This window comes from Ursus maritimus, unplaced genomic scaffold, assembly GCF_017311325.1.
Source record: "Ursus maritimus isolate PB19 unplaced genomic scaffold, ASM1731132v1 scaffold_24, whole genome shotgun sequence".
In the NCBI taxonomy this organism is placed as follows: Eukaryota; Metazoa; Chordata; class Mammalia; order Carnivora; family Ursidae; genus Ursus; species Ursus maritimus.
In genome coordinates this window covers 5,436,644-5,459,207 of record NW_024424897.1, presented here as the reverse complement: position 1 = coordinate 5,459,207, position 22,564 = coordinate 5,436,644, and the positions used below count along the sequence as shown (strand labels likewise).

At 44.2% G+C, this 22,564-nt stretch overlaps 1 protein-coding gene across 3 annotated transcripts in view; it reads right to left on the bottom strand.

Moving 5' to 3' along the window:
* Positions 1-22,564, bottom strand: part of RNF157 (ring finger protein 157) — a 72,887-nt gene that overhangs the window by 34,997 nt on the left and 15,326 nt on the right. For all 3 annotated transcript variants that reach the window (XM_040640187.1, XM_040640189.1, XM_040640188.1), the window contains exon 2: positions 17,294-17,412. In XM_040640187.1, coding sequence (XP_040496121.1) covers positions 17,294-17,412 — 119 coding nt within the window. The remainder of the gene's footprint in view (positions 1-17,293; positions 17,413-22,564) is intronic.

Here is a 22,564-nt window from a genome sequence, read left to right as displayed (position 1 = left end):
GCTGACAGAGAGTGACCTCAGGAAGCAGCTCCGTCCCCTTTGGGCTGAGGGAACAGAGGGGAGAGGTGGGCATTATCAGATCCCATGGGCCCGCTGAACCTGGGTCTCAGAATTCCTCTTCTTTTTGACTATAGTTGATAGAAAGAAATTGAAGATGACACAGACAAATGGAAAGACAAATATTCCATGCTCATGGATTGGAAGAATTAATATTGTTACAATGGCCATATTACCCACAGCAATCTACAGATTTAGTGCAGTCCCTATTGGACTTCTGAGGTGGGCCCTTCTCCTCCTCCAGCCCTTCCAGTACCCTCTGTTGGCAGAGCCTGACCCAGAGCAGAGGGCGATGGAGGAATGCGACCCCTGGACCCCAGCCCCAGCATCGGGGGAGGTTAGAGGCCAGGAGACAATGGCTTAGCTATTAATTGTGAAACTACTTCGTAGACCATCACCTCTGCCCACTGCCACTTACTCCTATCACTCCTTCTATGAAGTGCTCAGGCCAACCACATGCTCCCCTCTTTCTTGTGAACGTATTTTAAGGTATGGGTTAGCTGAGGATATACGCTTGTGGTGTTTCCAGCATTTAAAATTTTAATAAATAGAAAAATGGCCAGGGACTACATTCTCTTCTTTTCTTATAGCAACCTTTACTGCAAAGCTCATGTATCAGCACTGCCTTGGAAAGATCAAGCACACGTCTGATTGGCTTCTGTAATCACGGGTGCTGCTATCTTACCCGATGGGCCTGGCAAGACCATGTAGAGACTACAAGGAGAGTGCTCTCTGGGATGCTATTCTGCACATGTAGCGAACTGTTATTGGACTCAGAAGTCCTTGACTTTATAGAATTTGTAGAACAGTTTCACTACAAATTAAGGCCACTGTGTATCTCTTTAAAAGCTGAAAAAATTAACCAAATTTTTCTTTGAAATGCAACAGCAATCATCATAGTTTCCCGTAAGGTGGTATGTCCGATGACAACAGGAAACAGAGTGAGAGTGTGTACGTTTAGCTTCAGTGTGTTTCAAAGAAATTTCGAGGAAATTCCTACAACACAGATGCTTTGGTTTCACTGCTGAATACCACAGCAGATCTTCGTGTGCTGGTTTGTTAAGAAACAGCATTCACCAACAAACCACAAGTTCAAGTGTTTTAGTGGCACTTTCCAAGTCAGCAAAACTTAGGTCATAAAGGTCCTTTCTCAGAGCTTCTGTGAAACCGTACAACTCAAGTATCACGTCCTCCCCTGTGTGTATACGTCTGATCTTCCTGCAAGACTGTAAGCTTGAGGGGAAAATCCATGTGAGAGTTGTCTTCGTATCACCCAGAGTGATTAGGCCAGAGCGTGCAGAAGACAGAATTAGATACGAATGCATGAATAAGATCTTCAGAAGAGCGTAGCATTGCCCATAATGACTCTCAGGATTCTGAGTATTTACCCCTCGGGCTAAATGGCAGGCTGGTACAAAGATGTTCACAAGATAAGTGGAAAACACACACTCCCAAGTGTTTTTTTATAAAGGCTTTGTGCATCAATATTTATCAAGTTTAACTAGGAGCTAAGACCCTCTGGTCCTGCCACTGAACTGCATGTGGGTCCAGAGAACGTAAATGGGATTATTTAATAAAGTGATGGCAACACCAGGAGCTAGAAGACCCAGTTTCGGGCCTCAGTTCTTGCACTTACTGATAAGTGAGACCTTAGGTGAGTAATTTATCGTCTCTGGGCATCAGTCTCCTTCTCTGTAAAATGGGATTTACAGCCCTTGTCTGTCTCCTAGGGTGATTAAAATCAAATAAGAAATGTTTCAAAGATCATACAGTGCTATGGAAATATTGGTGATCATTTGTGATTATCATTAGTGATAATACTATCTTCTTTTTATTTTAAAGATTTTATTTATTTATGAGAGAGAGAGAGTAGGGGGAGGAGCAGAGGGAGAGGGACAAGCAGTTTCAGTGCTGAGCACCGAGCCCAATGTGGGGCTCGATCTCAGGACCCTGAGATCACGACCTGAGCTGAAACTGAATCAGACACTCAACCGACTGAGCCACCCAGGCGCCCCGATAATACTGTCTTCTTTAAAGAAATCTACCTGTAATACAGTTGTGAATGCAGGCATACCTCAGATACCGTGGGTTCAGGTCCAGACCCGTGCAAGAAAGCAAGTCGAATGTTTCAGTTTCCCAGTGCCTATAAAAGTTATGTTCACACTATGCTGTGGTCTATCGAGTGTGTAATAGCATTCATTATGTGAAAAGAACGATGTGGAGGGGCGCCTAGGTGGCTCAGTCAGTTAAGCATCTGCCTTTGGCTGAGGTCATGATCTCAGGGTCCTGGGGTCCTGGGATCAAGCCCTGTGCTGGGTTCCACTCAGTGGTGAGTCTGCTTTTCCTTCTCCCTCTGCCCTTCCTCCTGCTTGTGCTCTCTTTGTCTCTCTCTCAAATAAATAAATAAATAAATAAATAAATAAATAAATAAAATCTTTAAATCTTTAAAAAATATATTTTATTTTATATTTGGAAGTTTTTATTTATTTATTTAAGAGAAAGAGAGCACGAGACGGAGGAGGGAGAAGCAGACCCCCGCTGAGCAGGGAGCCCCATGCGGGACTCAATCCAGGGACTCTAGGATCATGACCTGAGTCGACGGCAGTCACTTAACCAACTGAGCTACCCAGGTGCCCTTAAAAAATAGATTTTATTGCTAAAAGATGCTAACCATCATCTGAGCTTTCAGCAAGTCAGTCATCATCACTTACCTCAGATCACCATAACAAACATAATAAAGAAGTTTGAAATAGCATAAGAATTACCAACATGCAACACGAGACATGAAGTGAACAAATGCTGTTGGAACTTGCCCAACACAATATTGCCACAAGCCTTCAATCTGTAAAACACTCAACATCTGCCAAGCCCAATAAAGTGAAGCGCCATGGAACAGGTATGCCTATACTTAGGAAAATGAACGTATGAATGAAAGGTCAGCAGTTTGATAAATATCTCTTATCTATGAATCCCAAAGCACTTGGAGTAAATACCATTAGGATGTATCTCACTTTGTTGTGACCCAGGAGAGTTACTGCAAATCTGCCACATGCTCCATTGGAATTTAACCTCTCGGGAAAGCAGGCTCTTGGGGAGACATAAATTCCTACCATGGTGACTGGAAGGTTCTTTGAGGTTCTCAGCTTATGACTGGAAGGCAATGGGAGATGCTCTGTAAAGTAAACAGGAGGTAAGCAAGCCCCCCTTGTGGCCCTGGCGGTCTAACAAACAGGACTTCTGCAGCATGACCCCAAACAATCATGAGCCAATGAAGAAAACCAAGCACAGGTCTGAGACGACCGGCTTCTGTCCTGCAGGGAGACATACGCACCCGCTGCCGGGGAGCGGGGATTAACAACTGCGGCTGAGGGCTGCCGATGCAGAAGCCAGGCTGCCCTGTCACTCCTTCCAGCACCCCCTGCACCCCCAGCTCTGCACCTCTCTCTGTGGTGCCTGCTCACGAACAGGGGCTCCCTGAGCGACGTGGAGACCAGGCATCAGAGACAGCACTGGTATGTCTATGAACCACTCTTTCTTCCTTTCTTTTTTTTAAAAAAGATTTTATTTTTATGATTTATTTGAAAGAGTGAGAATGAGAGTGGGGTGAGGGGCAGAGGGAGAAGCAGACTCCCCGCTGAGCAGGGAGCCCGATGTGGGGCTTGATCCCGGGACTCCAGGATCATGACCTGAGCCAAAGGCAGAAGCTTAACGGACTGAGCCACCCAGGTGCCCCTGACTCGTCCTTTCTAAGACATATTCTTTTTTTTTTTTTTAAGTTAGGCTTATTGAGATCTAATTTACATCAAAAGCAAAATTCACCCTTTTATGTGTACAGTTCTTTGAATTTTGACAAATACATACAGCTGTGTAACCACCATCATAATCAAGATACAGAACATTTCCATCACCCCTACACATTCCTTCATGTCCTTCTGTAGGCAACCCCTCCCTGCACCCCAGTCCCTGGCAACCACTGATCTGTTTTCTATCCCTATAGTTTTACCCTTTCCAGAATGACAAGACACATTCTTTACAATGCTTACATAAAATACCCAAAGGCCTCTTTAAGCTTGCACACAAAACTGTGTGCTCCGTTGCCCCACGAGCCTCTCATGTATGTTAGGAAGGGGGAGAAGCCAGGGCTTGAGGGGTATGAAGGGCAACAAAATTCACTGCAGCTTGAGATGCCTATACAGCCCCTACTGAAAGCAGGACACATCCTGGTGAGATGGGGAGCAGCTCTTTAAAGTCCAAAAACAAAGGCTTCATTTTAAATCGACCCTGCGTAAACATCCCAGTCTGCTCTCCCACGACGGTACAGCACTAGCCAGAACTAGACTTCCTTCCAGTTTAGAGGAACTTCTGAGGTTGAAGGAAAACATGAATTTCTATAGCTGGAACCGAATATAGATGAATATGAAAATTCTGTTAAAAGCTAAAAACTTGAGTTTCAATAGGATGTTCTTGCTGTCAGATGCAGCTTGACCTCACATTGAGTTACTCGGGCCTCACAAAATACCGAAGTTTTACTGAATCCTGCAGGAAGCACTCAAGAGCTATGCTGGCCTTGGGCTAGGGTTAGGGTTAGGGTTCTCTACTCTGTGACCTGAGGGAGCTGTTAGCCAAGACTACAATTATACTGTAATACATAAATACATCAGACCAACGCACTGTATATCTGAAACTTATACAATGTTATATGTCAATTATATCTCAATAAAAATACATACATTCAAAGAAAAAGAGTGAAAGGCAAGCAGAGACTGGGAAAAGACATTTGCAATATATTTATCTGAGAAAGGACTCCTATTTTCTTAGTATTTCCTTACCAAGAAAGAACAAGCTAATAGAAAAGATTTGAACTGACAGTTCACAGAAGGGGAATCCGGATGGCCAGTAAACATATGTAAAGGTGCTTGACCTCATGAATCATCAGGAAAATGAAAATTAATCCTACACACCCACCAGGATGAAAAGGATAGAAAATACTAGGTCCTGGGGACTCTAACCCATGCTGGTTGGAGGGCAGTTGGTGCAGTTGCACTGGAAAACCGTTCGGCAGTGTCTGCAACAGCATACCCCATGCCGAGGCAATGCCAGTCCCGGGTGCACTCGGAACAGACATGCGTACCTACGCCCCACAAGATACGTGCAATGGGATGGTCACAGCAGCACTATTCATCATAGCCCCACACAACAGAATGCCAAATGCGATACACCATCATGTGAATGAACTGTGGGACACTCACACGTGCAGCACATGCGCAACGAGAATAAACAATCACTCCACGCACGGAGATAAGCAAATCTCACACGCGTTCTACATGAAAGGAACCAGACGTAAATGGGCACGTGTGTATGGTTCCACTTATATAAAGATCAAATCAGGAGAGAAGACGGGATAGCGGTTACCCTGAGTCAGAGGTCGTGACAGAAAGGGGGACCAGGGGAGCTTCTAGGGGGCTGGCCATGTTCTAGTTCTTGATCTGGACACCGGTCATAAAGGTGTGTTTGCTTCGTGAAAATCAAGTGTACAATTTGTTACCTTTCGGTGTATCTGTTATACTTCAGTATCATTTTTAAAAAGGACAAGCCAGCTCTCTGTAAACAGATCTAGAATGATCTCCAAGATATGCTAGTCACTTAAAAAGCAAGGGGAGAAAAAACGCAAGAGCAGAAGTGAGAACGGCTGTGCAGTGATGCTCTCGCAGCCCGTCTCCACCCCCTCACCGTGTTCCCGTTCTCCAGCTGCTGAGAATGTTGGCCACAAACAGCCCATAGCTGCTCCTTCTCCAGCAATTAGGAACCGAAGCCTCCTGGCCCAAGAAAATGCCCCGATTTCTCCTTCATCATACCACCACAGGGCCGTCAGCAGCCAGGGAGACATGGACAAGGGCGTACAAAAGGCCAGGCCCCCTGCCTCAAGATAGGGCGACTCTGCGGTACAAGTCGTACTCCAAAGCTTTCCCGAGGGACCAGGCTGAAGCGAATCTCTGCCAAGACCACATCGTTGTTCAGTTCTGCTCCCCTGCCCCATCTGGCTTCTGCTATCCCCATTCCCAGGAGAGCCTTCCTTCAATAAACAGCTCTCACAAAGATCTCCATCTCAGGTTTGTTTCTAGAGAAGTGGTATCAGCAGCTGCCGAAGGACGTGGACTCTGTGGGTGGAATTTTGGGGTAGGTTACCCACCAGCCAGATGGCAGTGAGGACCCACCCGCCCAGATGGTCCCTGGCGTGTCGCGGTGGTGCGACACAGGGCAGGGGATGCGCTGGTTGGTTTACGGTCTCTGGTACAGGAAGTACAGGAGAAATGATGACAGTAAAACTGTAGAAGTGGGCGGCTGTTATTAAGAGCCATCCATTCATCGAAAAGGGAAAAAGCCAGTCCAGATATAGCGATCAGCAATTTAAGGTCAAATATGACAGTCAGTCAGCCTCCTGCAGCATATTTTAAAGACAGTCATCTCCTACAGGCATGGGACCTAATTTTAAGGAGTGGCCGAACCAAAAAGAAGGCTGAGCTCTCAGCCCGAGTCAAGTCTATGAAGTCAAAGTCGGGGCCCTGATGAGGAAAGAGTGGACTCCAAGGCTTGAAAGGGGATGTCTATGTACATTCGCTTGAGAACCATGAACTCCAGATTCCCTGGGCCTGCAAAGTGGCTGGCTCCCTCTCCTTGGAAGATAGGGGAATCCCCTTTGCTTGAAGATGACACAGCGGTCTCAGACAAGAGAAGCACCTTACAAGACAGTGCTTGCCCTACAAAGGAGCTGCCCCATCTTCTCTCCTGGCCATAGGCCATAATTAGGGTCAAATCTGAGTATTACTCACCTGGGGCCTGCTAGGCCTGCTAAGAGAGGGGGAGTTATTATGCCAGAAATATGCAGGCCCAGGCTAACACAGGCACAGGTCAGAACAACGTATGTGGGAGTGGTCTGAGGTGCTGGGTCAAGGGGTGTTGTGGAATATAAAGCTGGATGAGGGAGAGCCTGCTGGTATGGAGACAGAACTAATACCTTGCAAGGGCCCTGGGTCTAACATGGGCTGGGGAAGGTGGCCTCATGGGAGCTTAGAAAAGCAACGGACCACATTAATGGATTCCAGAATCTGGCACAGCAGTTGTTGGAAGAAAAGGTCAAAAGTCTTAAAGGAGTAGGCATGCTAGGCTGGGTCTGCCACACAGAACGGGAAAACGCGCTAGCTGGCCATGTCCTTTGTGTGTGGGGGGGGGGGCGGGGGGCTGGAAGTCAGTCTGATTACCAAAGCTGAGACTCTGCTGCTTATGTTGGTTACCAACGTAAATCCTGCCTCACGAATCAGGGCCATCCTCTTCATTCCCACTGCAACCTGAGATGAGACTTCCATCGAATCTCAGGTGGACATCTGGTTCCCCTTTACCTGTCCCCACGACCCTCTAATCCATCCTCTATACTGTCGTCTGAGTGATCTTTCAGAATGTGTATTATAGGACTCCCAGGTTAAAACCCACTAGTGGTCCCCCACGCCTACAAGAGAGAAGTCCAAAGCCTGCAGGAAGGCGTACGAGGCCCCTCCAGCTAGGCCTGGCTCCACTGGATGCTAAGCTCCTGTTAGAGGGAATCATCTGGAGCACACAGCCCTCATCTCGTTTAGCTGCCTCTTTGCCTTTGCTCCTCAGCCCCTCCTCCAAGATGTTCTCGTTTCCCAACTATTGGAGAAGTTCTTTAGTTCAGGGACTGTATTTTATCTGCCTTTGTGTCTCTAGTGTTTAATACTGGCCTGGAATATCACAGGTGTTCAATAAAATGGTAAATGAGGGACGCCTGGGAGGCACAGTCAGTTGGGCATCAGACTCTTGACTTCCGCTCAGGTCCTGATCTCAGGGTCATGAGATTGAGCCCCACGTCGGGTTCTGTGCTCAGCATGGAATCTGCTTGGGCTTCTCTCTCTGCCCCTTCTGCTTGTGCTCTCTCTCTAAAAATAAATAAATCTTTTTTAAAAATGCTAAATGAATGTAGGAATGACTGAGTCAATCAATCAGCAATTTGTGTAATGGGGAGGGGAAAAATACCCACAGCGGGCACAGCCTAATGATTAGTAAAGAAAACCATCTACTTAGCCAGCAGAGACGCCAAATTAAAGGTAAGAACAGAAAAGTAACTATTGCCTCCTTCTCCGCCTCTACTTTCTTCTCCCTTTTATAATTCTTTCTCTCTTATAATCCAAACTGATTTTGAAATTCTTATACAGAGAAGGTAACCCACTAGAGGCCAACAGCTACTAAAAACTCCTCCTGTTCCTCATTCATCTCCAGTAAACGTTCTTCTCCAGAGAATTTCTCTCCTCTCCGTCATCATTTCAGGTTACATTGCAACTTCCTTTCCTCTCCTCTCCTCTCCTCTCCTCTCCTCTCCTCTCCGAGCACAAGCAGGGGGAGCGGCAGAGGGAGAGGGAGCCTGATGCAGGGCTTGATTCCAGGACCCTGAGATCATGACCTGAGCTGAAGGCAGACATTTCACCAACTGAGCCACCCAGGCACCCCCCTTTCTATAACTTCTATCCATAAAATTTTACCCTGAAGTTTACACAGCAGAGAGAAAACCACGATCCCGGTCTTGCATCTCAATGAGAGGCAGTAGATCTAATATGGAACGCCCTATTTCACTAGAGACAGAGCCCAAGCAGGGGAGTGGCCAATGCAGCATATTTAGCTAAAGGAAGAAGCAAACTCAGCTGATGCTTTTTGCATTAAAAAAAGAAATCTAAGCAGTAGTTTCAAACTATCTTCCCCAAGATACTTATTAGCAACAAAGAGAAAGATGGTAACTCTACCATGGAGAAACACATGGTGAATTATATCCCCATAAAGCTGTTATTTAACAAAGTAATACAGATGCAATCAGGGTCAGGCACAGGGAGAACTTCCGAGGTGCTGGCAACGATCTGGGTGGTGGGTATAGGCTGTTTGTTTACAGTTTCTTCAAACTGTAGATACATGGTTCATCTACTTACATATATATATTTCACAATTCACAATAAAAAAGTGAGAAGAAAAACAATAGAAAGTAAGTTAAAAGGAGTTGTTTTTAAAAAAAGAAAGTTAAAAAAAAAAAAAAAAAAAAAAAAAAAAAAAAAAGAACCGGAGGGCAGGAACAGCCGTATCAAAGGACCTGACTTCTTTTGCAGCAACTCCTCCTGAGTCCTTGTCACTGGGGACCTTAGGGTCGTCAAGTATAGCTGCACTCAGTGACGAGGCTCGCTTGGCCTCTGTCACACTGCTGCCTCCCCACAGCCACAGGACCCCTGTCCATCCGATGATTCACCTGCTATAGAAACCCAACTCCGTAAAACAGAGGTGTCAGGTCAGAAAACTCCCAGAAGAACAAAAATGGCCTTTTCAGAGCTAAGTAGCAAATTCTTGGACCCAACTAGCTTCTGAAGTTGTCTTTTTTATGCTATAATTTATTTTCCAGAGGTATAGCTGACTTTTCACATACTGCTGAGTCTCATTTTAAGCTCTTATTTACCTACCAAAAAAAAAAAATCTCTCCTGCTCTCCATTTAAAGGAACCAGCTTTTTTCTTGTTATCTCTGGAATCAAGAGAGAGTTGAAACTAACTCTTGAGGGGTGGATACCTGGCCCCCTTGGTAGAGCATGTGACTCTTCATACCCTTGTATCCTGAGTTCAAGCTCCATGTTGGGCGTAGAGTTTACTAACCAAACAAATAAAACTCCATCTAGGATAAAATCTACAATTTGATTATACTCTCTTGGTATTTGGAAATATGACTATATTACCTTCACACTGCAAAACGGTTGTTTGTTTATATAGTCAGTATTTATTCACTATGTGGCAGGAAGCAACTTTCCCTAAAGAAGGCATTTGAAATAATTTCTTCATCTTTATTAAGAATAAAAAGTAATATAAATGGATTAAGTTTTTGGCAAGAACATAACAACAGATTAAATTTCAAAACTGAAGACCTATAATGATTTCATTTACATAATTTTCTAAAACTGGAGTCAAGTCCCTGTAAATTGAGCCGTTTTACTCACATGTGTGCAGGGAGAGCGAGTTATTATTTTTTCTAAATTTATTTGAGAGAGAGCGAAAGTGAGAGAGATCACAGAGGGAGCTGGAGAAGCAGACTCGCCGCTGAGTGGAGAGCCAGACGTAGGGCTCGATCCCAAACCCCAAGATCGTGAACTGAACTGAAGGCAGACGCTTCACCGACTGAGCCACCCAGGGTCCCTGAACTGAATGTTTCTAAAGGTAAATGACTGCATATTGACACGAATGGGACTGGGACGAAGCTACCGGGCTCCAACCCTCACCACGCCGACTCTGATCTTGTTACTCTCCACAAGCCCCCAACCCCACACCGCAGGCCACACCCTGCCTGTAGTTCACATAACAGTTAAGCCATTATTTTAGGGATTTCCTTAACTTTCCTACTCCCTGTATTTTCCTAGAACTGTCTCCTCCCCTGTTCAGCAGTAGTCCCTTTCCCTATTTTTACAGAAAATGTAAATGCTTCTGTTTTAAAAATAAAAGTGTGCTCATTAGGAAAAGTTCAAATTCAAATACATATTCATATAGAAAAATACAAAGGCAGAGGCGAGCACGTCCCCTCGCTGATTCACCCCAAGAGTTACCACTGTCATAGAGTAAAACGCAATGGTTTTGGACGTACTTTATGCATCTACAAATGTAAATACACAGACATACGTACATTGTGACACTGTTATTTTGATCAGAAATGGAATCAGATTCCGCATTACACATAACAGCTTGCTTTTTTCAGCAAACCATGTGGTCACGGACGTATTTTCATCTCAGTGGGTACAAACCTACTTTATTTTTGGCTGAATACCAGTTCTTAGTGTAGACACACTATAATTTATTTAACAATTCCTGCCTCATGCGTGCACCGCCCACGTCTCTGGTGTCAAAAGTGAATCAGTGTTGCAGCAGAACATAAAGGAGTGTGTTTCTCCTTTATACAGAGATTCAGAGAAATGAAGTCGCTTGACCAAAGGGTATGCATAACCAAAAAATGTGCATACTGCCAAACTAAACGCCAAACACAGTTGTAGGACAATTTATTAAAGAAGGAAGAAAGATGATAGCATGCAAAAGGCAAATAACTCAATCTACAAGGCATACCCACATCCCCACAGAAAAGAGGCATGTTCATGCCACGGGCTCTTGTACACCCTCCCAAAAATTCATACGTTGAAGGCCTAACCCCCAATGGGATTGTATTCAGAGATGAGGCTTTGGGAGGTAATTCGGGTTAGATGGGGTCAGAATGGTGGGCCTCTCAAGATGGGATTAGTGCCCTTAAAAGGAGACGAAGAGGGAGAGAGCACCCCCCTCCCAGCATGTGATGACCCAGCAAGAAGACGGTCACTTGCACGAAGGCCCTCACCAGGACTAAATCGGCCAGCACCTTGATCATGGCCTTCCCGGCCTCCAGAACTTTGAGCTATGAATGAATACCTGTTGTCTAGGCCGCTAGTTTATGGTGTTTTGTTTCAGCAGCCTGGGCAGACCCACACAGGCGCTCAGGGAATACACGGCAGGGTGCCTGCATTGTCACCAACCGCCTGACGATGCCGGGGTCCGGGCACAAACCAAACTGCAGATAAAACCCACACACAGCATCCGGTTTAAACGTTAGCTGCCCCACAGAGGCGGCTCCTCACGCCCCTAACACTCCCTGCCTTCAACTCACACTGCCCACACGCTTGAACCTGCTCCATCTTTATTGTTACCGCCACGATTCTAGCTCAGGCACTTTGTATCTTCTTCTTCTTCTTCTTCTTCTTCTTCTTCTTCTTCTTCTTCTTCTTCTTCTTTTTTTTAAGATTTTATTTATTTGACAGAGAGAGAGGACAAGCAGGGAGATCCGCAGAGGGAGAGGAAGAAGCAGGCTCCCCACTGAGCAGGGAGCCCGATGCGGGACTCGATCCCAGGACCCCGAGATTGTGACCTGAGCTGAAGGCAGACACTTCACCAACTGAGCCACCCAGGCGCCCCTGTAACTTCTTCCTTAACTAAAACAAACCACCACCTAACTGGTCCCTCATCTCGTCTTTCCAATGTACTCTCTACACCGTGAGGGGACTTAAAGAATTAACTTTCTGAAAGGTCAATCAAATCATAATAGCTGTCATTTTTTGAATCCTTAAAATGTATCTGCAAGATAGGTATTTTTATAGATGGGGAAACTGAGGCGCACTCACGGCCAATACCTTAGCCAACACCACGAAGCTAGTCAGTGGCAAACCAACCCATGACTATGACCTTCTTTACTGCCTTACAAAGAAAGGCATAAACTTCTCAGTACAATCCTCATGACCCTTCAAACATGGGCCCAATTTATCTTTCCAGCCTCCCCTCCTGCCAACATCCCTCATGATCCCATCCTTCCAGCCTACTTACCATTCTGGAAACCCAACAGGCACGTCTGCATCTTTGCTGCTTCCTCACATTGCTTGTTAATTCTGCCTCAATAATCTTTCCAGTATCCACCTGGGAAATGCTGCTTGTCCTGCCCAGTCCAAGGAATCCTCTCTCAGAGCCAGTGCCCTGGGTGGAAAGCATTCTCACCCCTCTCTGCTCTCACAGTACTCTGGCCCTGTCTCTCACACAGTCACATAGAACTTACCAGAACCCGTCACAGTCAGGGGCAACCTGCGGGGCGGTCATACCATGAGCCTCGGGGCGGGGCCAAGTCTTTGCACTCCCGGGTGCCAGCACAGTATGTGACCTGCAAATCCTTACTGAAGGAACGAATGGCACCACGACTGACACAAAGCTCTACGTGCACAAAACTCTCCTTCACAAATGGACATGCTGTCACGTTTCTTTGAACAACTTGCTCTCAGGGCGCCTGGGTGGCTCAGCTGGTGAAGCATCTGCCTTCAGCTCAGGTCACAATCTCGGGGTCCTGGGATCGAGCCCTGCTTCAGGCTCCCTGCTCAGCGGGGAGTCTGCTTCCCCCTCTCCCTCTGTGATCTCTTTCACTGTTGCTCTCTCTCAAATAAAATAATAATAATAAAAAAAGTAACTCACTCTCCCTGCACACATGTGAATAAAAGGGCTCAATCTACAGAGTCTTGATTGGGTGCATCTCTATTAGGTGATAGAAGGAGGGCCCACCTGTGTGCACCTTGGTTCTCAAGGCCAGCTGTGCCGCCCTGGCTGCAGGCAGCACAAGGAGGAAGAGGCTGAGTCCCAGCCGCCCAGGGACAGAACACACAAGATGATGAGGACTACCGGGGGCTCGACTAAAACTCAACTACTTTCCTCAAAGGTGAGAGCATACGTTTGAACTCAGGTAGGGTCAAGGTATCACTTGATTCTCTGACAATGCTCAGTTCACTGAGCCTCTAAATAACTTAGAGTTCTAGCAGTAAGTTACCTTGACAAAAGAAGACCTAGCTCAGTAAAGGTGCAAAAAATCAGCCCTGGCTCGTCCACTACCTAGGAAGGGGAAGGATGGCCTTGATTTAACATTTTGTAACCGTGATGCACAAACATGGAGATCTTAGCTCCTCTAGATACAGGGATCAGAGCAGAAAGACCTTCAGAAGCCCCATGCACTACTTAAGACAGTTACTTCAAAGCCAGTGAATATTCTCTCCACCCAAAACTACCAGTAGCTGCATGAATAACCAACCTAAGGGGCAGCAGTGTAGCCACACTGCTCAGGGCTTCTTGTTACCCAGCAATTCCCAGGCATTTTTCAAGTATCACATTCCTACAAAGTTAGAACTCCCCCCCGTTTACACTGGGTAACTTGAGAGCCTTAGTGATAGACTTGCCAAGGTTGCAAAGGGCTTAACGGTAAGATGTAAACAAAACCTGAACTCTTGATTCCCGCCTCTCTTCCACCATCCTTCTAGGTGTGTGCACACTCTCGTTCTTCAAATCTGACCCTGAGGACCTGATACTAAATTCGACTTTGACAGATTACGGTAAGTGGTAGATCAGCAGGGCTCCGGTACAAACTCCAGGCCCAGTGATATGTTTGCAGGAGATACTTTTTAGTCTGATCAGTCAGAAATGACGGGAAAGACCACAAGTCCCACGAGCCAGGAAGTCTATGGTATCTATATTTTATGTAACAATTTATTTCAACATCTTCTACTCCCCATCTTCATTCTCTCTGGATCGAGGAGCTGCTTGATGCCTTTAAAAGGCTGTTCTTTTTCCTTTGCAACCGGATGCCCAGTTACTGACCCTGGGGACATGTTTCTAGAGAGTAGAAGTCAATTCCTCAGAACTCAAGCTACAAGTCCATCCTCAGTCTCTGCGCTGTCTCCTAACCAGGCGTGATATGCAGTAACAGCAAAACACAGAGGTCAGAGCAGCAGATGGAATTACACACCACATAACAGCTCTCGCAAGAGACACTCCAAGAGAACATGTCCCTGCCACCAGGTCTACTTTTAGATCTCTGCGCATCTCACAACTGGCACCTGATGACCTACTCGGACAGACGCGCCGACGTGATGTGGGCAGAGATTCTGAGCACACGAGCCCTGAGGGGCAGCAACAGCAGGGGGCTTCAGACTCTGGAGCTGGACTGCGAGGTTCAAATCCTGATTCAGCCACTTACAGGCTTGCTGACCCCTGTTTAAATTCCTTGTGCCCATGTTCCTCATCTGTCCAATAGGGACCTTCCTCATCAGGGTATGAGGACACATATGAAGAGCTTAGAACAACGAGGCGGGGCAAACAGGAAGTGTTCACAAAATGTTAGCTGTTACCATTCTGTATACTATAGTTCGAGCTCCCTATTTGAAGTTACTCTGATTTGATGTCTTTTGGAAACATTTGCTTAGTACATCAAGCATATTTAATGATGACTACATAGAAACAACAACAAAAAGTCCAATGTTGATGCTCCTTTGGAAAAAGTCTCAAGCGTAAGGTCAAGGTCAAGGCTACTCTCCAGGGCTTCCGGAGGAGCTCAGTCCTCACGGATTCACAGAGAAGTGTCAACGAGGCAACTGAACTGGGAAGGTGTGCCAGCCAGCACAAACCTCCAAATGACCCCAGAGAAGCATTTATTTGGTTTTAAATAATCTCTATAGCTCAAAAAGTTCAAAATTAAAAACAAACAAACAAACAAGATCCCTATTCTGACACCAGAGGGAAGGAAACAGAAAGGGAGTAACAGATGCAAATGGCAAGTCCCCATAAGAAGAAAGGGCCGTTTTCCAAGCATGAGCTGATTTCTGCGGAGGGAGGCAAAATTCTTACTGGCTCTATCAAAAAAGAAAGATCCTTCTACTCTAATTGCTAAGGCAGAGTAACAAAATCAAAGAGAAGACATTTGATGAGCATTAGTTGGCAGGACTAAATGTGAAGCAGAAAGGATGGGGAATTTTGAAAGCACACCTGGCCTGTGAATTAGAGGAGGGGATCACTCCAGATACAAAGGAAGTAAACAATGGACACCAATCACCAAAAAAAACAAAAACAAAACAAAACAAAAAAACCCTCCAGGTCACTTACCTACCTAAAAATCTTCAATATTTCCCATGGCCTATAAGAAAGAGTCAAGAACCTCTGGAGGTAACAGAGCCCCCACCTACCTTTCCGATCCTGTTTCGCCGTCAGGACACGTCCGCTCCCGCCAGACTGGCTTCCTTATTTGCTCCAGGGAGGAACAAACCATGCTCATTTCAGCTTTGTATCCCCAGCGCCTATCACAGTACCTGGCACACAGCAGTTGCTCGGTAAACGTTTGCTGATTCAGCAACAATGGGATCGCTTTTAGGCCCGTACTCTGCACCTCTCTCCTGGGAAGCCCCTTCCCCACCCCGCTGGTGAAAACCCAGGCATCTCCAAAGCCTTGCTCAACACTCTCCACCTCTTCTTAACAGCAGCGCGAGCGGCCCGCGCTTCCGTCCTCTCTCCCGCTCTCGCGCCCTGCAGCATCCCGTCACTTCGGACCTCCACTGCTGTTCATGTATTTCCTGTTCCTATGTTTCGTTTACCCCACACACTGGGAGCTTCTGGAGGAAGGCAGGCTATGTTGAAGCAATGAGAAGCAGTGGAAAGGTTATAGATCTGCGGCCAGGCAGACCTGGTTATTTGGCTTCGGGAAAACTTCGTGTAAACACTTAGAACAGTGCCTGGAACATAGCACGCACTTCGCAAACGCTAGTATTGTCATTTCTCGTTTCTTAGAACCTCGGTTCTCCCTCTTAGAAAATGGGGTTAATAGTAAATGTTCTGGGGTGCCTAGCTGGATCAGTCGGTAGAGCACACGACTCTTTTTTCTTTCTTTTTTCAAGTTTTTATCTAAATCCCAGTTAGCTAACATACAGTGTAATATTAGTTTGTGTAGGATTTCGTGATTCACCACTTACATGCAACACCCAGCGCTTGTCACAAGTGCCCTCCTTAATACCCGAGAACGAGACTCTTGACCTCGGGGTAGTGAGTTCAAGTGTCACACGTTAGGCATAGAGCTTGCTTCAAAAAAAAAAAAAAAAGAATAATGATAACTGTCAGGTACGTCCTTACGAAGATTAAAAATAATATTGAAAAGTCTCGAGGACCTTCCTGGGCACACAGCGCCTACTCGCTCACCATATGGCAGCCATTCTTCCAAAGCCTCATGCTGGGTGTAGAGAAGATGCTCCGTAAGGTAAGTTTATGGAATGAGTTGAATGAACAGAGACATAATCTCTCAGTTCAGATATCAAGGGAAAACTTCTCAGTCATCCACTCAATGAATCTTTAAGGGCTAGTCAGTATGTACCAGGCTTTGTTCTAGGTGCTGGGATGCACCAGTAAAAACAGTTCCTGACCCTGTGAAATTTACATTCTAAAAGAGAGGGCCGATAACAGACAGAGGGCGAGACAGAAATAAAAGCCTATATGGTGTTAAGTGCTACAAGAAGGAAAAAAGCAAGTGAGGTTGTGCTAGCAGAGCTGGGAAAGGGCTGTCTGTGGAGGTGGCATGTAGGCAGAGACAAGAATCCTTAGGACAGCCAGAGAATGTGAGACGTCCTCACCCTTAGGCAGACTCCGGCAGCCTTTCCACGGGTCAGCCTCTAGTGACGAGAGACCCACTGCCAGCAAAGGGGCTGTGGTCTGGCTCCCCGGCCCCCTCTCAACTCACATCAAGTCAGAGACACTGCTGAGCCAGTGATCACAAACTTACTCTTATAAGACTGTTCGAATTGGCCACCGAAGCCCCGCATGGAAGTAAACAGGTTATAACCATACCGTTACTGGTCTGTTCCCCAGAAAGTTCAGATCACTGTTCTCTCCAAAGAGGTAACCTTCAGGGTGCGTGGAGTCAAACTTCTCTCCTCCCATAATGAAGTGGCTGGCAAAATAGCTTCCTAGACAGGGAGAGACAGAAGCATCAAACAGAAACCAGTCAAACTAAACCAGTAGGAAAGCCAACTCAAAAAAAATGTTAACCCTTCAAACAAATAATCAGCACAACTGTTAACCCCAAGAGAATTGTCTCTGAATTTGGGACAGTGGCACAAAATCAGCAAAATCAGCAGCGAGAACCCAAGATACCTAACATCAATACATCAATTTTCCTTTTAACATTATTAATTGAATGCTTATCGTGATCTGTCTGTAATACCATCAGCCAAAAGACCAGAAGGCCCCACAATGCACATTAATGAACACATACATGTATTTTGTTCCTAATTTTTTCCCTTAAACTTGAAGTGGCTACTTTCTATCCTCTGTATATTCAGGAATCTTAACCACAGGTATCAGCCTGTATACACACATACATTTCTTTGCCTAAAGTTTCCTAAGCCAGCTCGTACCTATACACAGAAGTCTCAGTACCTGCCTATCACTACGTACATACCTCTATAACCCTCTACAACGAAGGCTCTTCCTTCCTCATATTCGCTTCAAAATGACTGTTAACAGGAAAATATAAATGTAAATAGTACAGCTGCCCTTGGCTTTACCTACCAATTACCACACAGATTACGGAGTTTAACAAGACAATAGTTCAGTGCTATGAAAAGATACACACACATGTACACACACACACACACACACACACACACACACACTGTCTCAATTCACTAACTGCGAATGGCCAGTGTTTCGGGGATGTCAGCCACGGCAGGAGCTCTTTGCTCCACCTTGACTAGCCGGGAGACAGGGATATTTTTAACACCACAATACCTAGAGGCGATCAGCAGTCAGGGGTCAGAATCCCCATCTGCCTCGTCCAGACAGACGAGGAGCTGTGCCAGGATATGACGGCACTAAGTCACCACCGGAGGCTTAGGTAACGCTGCAAATTCCATCTGGGAATATTTTCCAACCTAGATGATTCAACGAATGCCTCTTAACCCAAATTTCTACAATCTAAATACTCCCAGGAAGGTAAGCCATCGCAAGGGAAGGGCTTAGACCACAACACGCCTTCTCAAGGCTCTCCTCACATACCCCAGCTCCTGGATTAACACAAAAAGCTTAGGAAGCAGTGAGAGGCTTCATCGTCACCTGTCACACAGCGAGGGTATAGATACGTTTTCTAAACCAATTTCAACTTTTGTTGAAAGTTTACAACAAATTAAAAACAATGAGATTCAGCACTTTCAGCCTGTGAAAAAGCCATAGGAAGGAAGAGAGAAGAAAATTCTAACAGAAAAACTGAACCAACTATTCATTTCTGGGTTTTCTTCATGGGGAGCTTTAGTCTAGAAACACTTATTACATAAAGCAATGTGGATAAAATCGCTCACCACAAAGTGAGGCAATTCTTTAATTAAACAACAAGTAGGAAAACATCATTTGAGAGTAAAAGCAGTCAAAATCAATCACTGAGGAACTCGTGAAAGTTACCCACCAAAACTGAAAAATACAAACAGCGGCCATCTGTGGTGATACAACAGTGAAATCCAGCATTTAGGAAAGCTTAATTATCAATTATTTATGTCTAGCACTTGCAAGCCCTATTTTCCAAGTGCATAATTTATAGAGGGGGGAGGTGCCCAGTTGCCTTAAGTAGAAGCAGCCATCTCAAATAATTTAAGTCATTTACTGTTGAATCTTACCAAAACATATTTTCTATACAACAGAGATTATATATTTATTATACATTAGCTGAAATTTCGGTAGAGCGTGTGACTCTTGATTTCCAGGTCGTGAGCTCGAGTCCCTCCTTGGGGATAGAAATTACTAAAATAAAATAAAATAAAGATTTTTACATTGATGGATGGCTTGCCCAAGTCATAAATAAAGAATGGACAGAAGCAGGTTTGGTGTCTGGAACTATATGGTTCAGCTCACTATAGGACATGCGGAGTTTCTAGCCCCTGTGAACAGTCAGGTGAGGGATGAAGGGACAATGAAATCCAGATAATCAACTTACAGGTGGTACTGATTGATCCTAGCAAGAGGAGAGCACTAATGGCTTGGGGGGCACAGGGTTAAAGATGGTGAAAGGGTTCCATTGGAAGTACCTCTCTTTTTTTGCCATAATATTAAAAGAGAAGAAATTATCAAGAAAGTAGTGTAAAGTTAATTGTAGTTTTGCCTTACATTAAAAATTAAGAACACAAATATACAAAAATTTAGAATTAGGGTCGATATTTGAGAGATGAAAAAAGGATTTTTCATTTCAGTAGCGGAGTCGGTGCAAAATTCCTTTAAAAAGATGATCTCCCTTGGTGCACTTAAAATACAAATACCTTATCAGTTTAAAGAAAAAATAAGCTTAAGGCAACCAAAAGTTTGCGTGCTGCTTTCTTTGAAATGGAGCCCTCTAATAACTTGCCCTACTTAGACTAGCGAGACAGAACAAACCCGCCATCTGCAGCCTGGATAAAGCTTCCTGTCTATTTGCCCCAGTGCAGAGTCACATACAGCTACCATATCAGCAGATAGTAACACCGAACACACTAACAGTCCCTGAAAAAAGTGCCTTTCGGACAGCTCGTGCACATTTTTACTTCTTAGCGTGAACCATGCTCTAAAATCAGAAATGGTGGGGGGAAAAAAGAGCTATACTACAATACTTTGCCTGCTTGCTAATAGGGACATATATGACTAATGGATAAGATGCAAGTTTTTCATTATTAGTTAGCTATAATTTCTTATTTATTTACTTTTTTGAGAGGAGGAGGGAGGGGGAGGGGGAGAAGGAGAGAGAGAATCCTAAGCAGGCTCCACACCTAGCACCAAGCCCAACGTAGAGCTCAGTCTCATGACCCTGAAATCATGACCTGAGCCAAAATCAAGAGTCAGATGCTTAACCGACTGAGCCACCCAGGTGCCCCAAGTTAGCTATAATTTCTTTACCAAAATTCATATTCAATTTCTTTGTGCGATTTAAGAAGACACATCTTGTGGTAATCATTTTACAAGACAGACATATATCATATCATCACGTTGTACACTTTGAAGTTACACAATGTTATATGTCAATCATATCACAGGGAAGGGGAAAAAAAGAACACACATCATACACAGATCTCCAAAGTTATATTTAAAACATAAGATATGAGTGGGAGGGCGAAAGGGGAATTAGTGTTTAATGGGTATAGAGTTTCCGTTTTGCAAGAAGAAAAAGTTCTACAGATCTTAACACTCCTGAACTGTATGCTTAAAAATGGTAAGGTAATAAATTTAATGTTACATATTTTTCACTACAATAAAAAGAAAGAAAAGAAACACGAGGTTTGGTCCACAATGTCCAACACTAATCAAGGTCAGTATTAAAGGGAAAAAAGTATTAAAGAAAAAAAAGGCATCCAGGCAAAAAGTCAAATTACTTATAAGGGAAGAAAATTCCACTAGGGCCGCCTCTCCAGATCAGGGCTGTCCAATAAAAACGTAACATGAGCCAAAAATGCAAGCCCCATACATAATTTTAAATTATCTAATAGCCACATTTAAAAAAGCAAAATTAATTTTAATATATTTTATTTACCTCAATATTGGATGTCCCACTATCCCAAAATATCCAAAATATTCTATCAACATGCAATCAGTATAAAAATTATTAAGAAGCTATTTACATTCTTTTTTTTTTTTTTAAAGCATGGAGTCTTCAAAATCTGGTGCATATTTTCCGCTGTTTACAACCCATCTCAATTGGGACTAGCCACATTTTAAGTGTCCTATGGCCACATGACGCTGGTGGCTACAGTAGAGAGCATGCTCCAGCCACTACTCACCCCCTGATTTAATCTCAGTCACTATCAATACTTTCTGGCTCTACAGAAACGTCAGAGCAACTCCAAGAGAACTTGTACTGAAGGAATCCTACCCTACCAAGGACAGCTTTTGAACCAAGAGTCCAAATCAATAAATTGACTTCAACTGCCCACAAAGAAAAATACAACTATTTGTTCCTCATTATGTGAACAACAAGAAAAATCTCAGTTAGGATTCACCATCTTGGGGCACCCGGCTGGCTCAGTTGGCAGAGCATGCGACTCTTGATCTCGGGGTGTGGGTTCAAGTCTCACATTGGGTGTAGAGGTGACTTAAAATCGTAAAAAAAAAAAAAAAATTTCACTGTCTTAAATAATTTACCCAATGAATGTAAGCTCTTAGGGCATATTCCTAACATCACAGTGAAATTAAATATTGCTCAGTCGATCCCATAATTTACATCTGGCCCAATGACATAATCTGACATTTGCCACCAAACTGCTACGAACTATAACATCACACAATAAAGGACAATTAAACCCATTTCCCATTCTTCTACAACTCTGTATGCCTTTTACAAGACATACATATATTAAATCATCACATTGTACACCTTAAAATTTATGGGTTCCCTACATGTCAACAAAAATTCTAATTAAAAAAGCAACTTTTCTTTCTAAATCTGTAAAATTACTGAAGTGTATCTGCCTATAGAGACACGCTTAGGGGAAAAAAAAAACTGTTTAGGCCTCTAAGTAACAGCAGTTTATTTACTGTCATGACACAATTGCAAATCAAAGATTTTAAACTTTTTAAGTCATGGAAACTTTATGTTTTGTAAAACTAAAACAAAAATGTTGAGCAAGCAAAAAATTTTGATAATTTGCATGGATTAAATGATAAAGTAAAATGTATTTGGGATTTTAGCCACTATCTTATGCTAAGTAGAAGTTTTTATTGCAAGACCTATAAACAATCTTCTTTTTTTTAAATTTTAAATTCAATTAATTAACATGGAGTGTATTACTGGTTTCAGAGGTAGAGTTCAGTGATTCATCAGTTGCATATAACACCCAGTGCTCATTACATCACATGCCCTCCTTAATGCCCATCACCCAGTTACCCATCCCCCACCCCACCCCCTCCAGCAACCCTCAGTTTCTTTCCTATGGTTAAGAGTCTCTTATGGTTTGTCTCCCTGTCTGATTATATCTTGTTTTATTTTTCCCTCCCTTCCTCTATGCTCCTGTTTTGTTTCTTAAATTCCACTATGAGTGAAATCATATGATAATTGTCTTTCTGACTGACTTACTTTGCTTAGCATAATACCCTCTAGTTCCATCTATG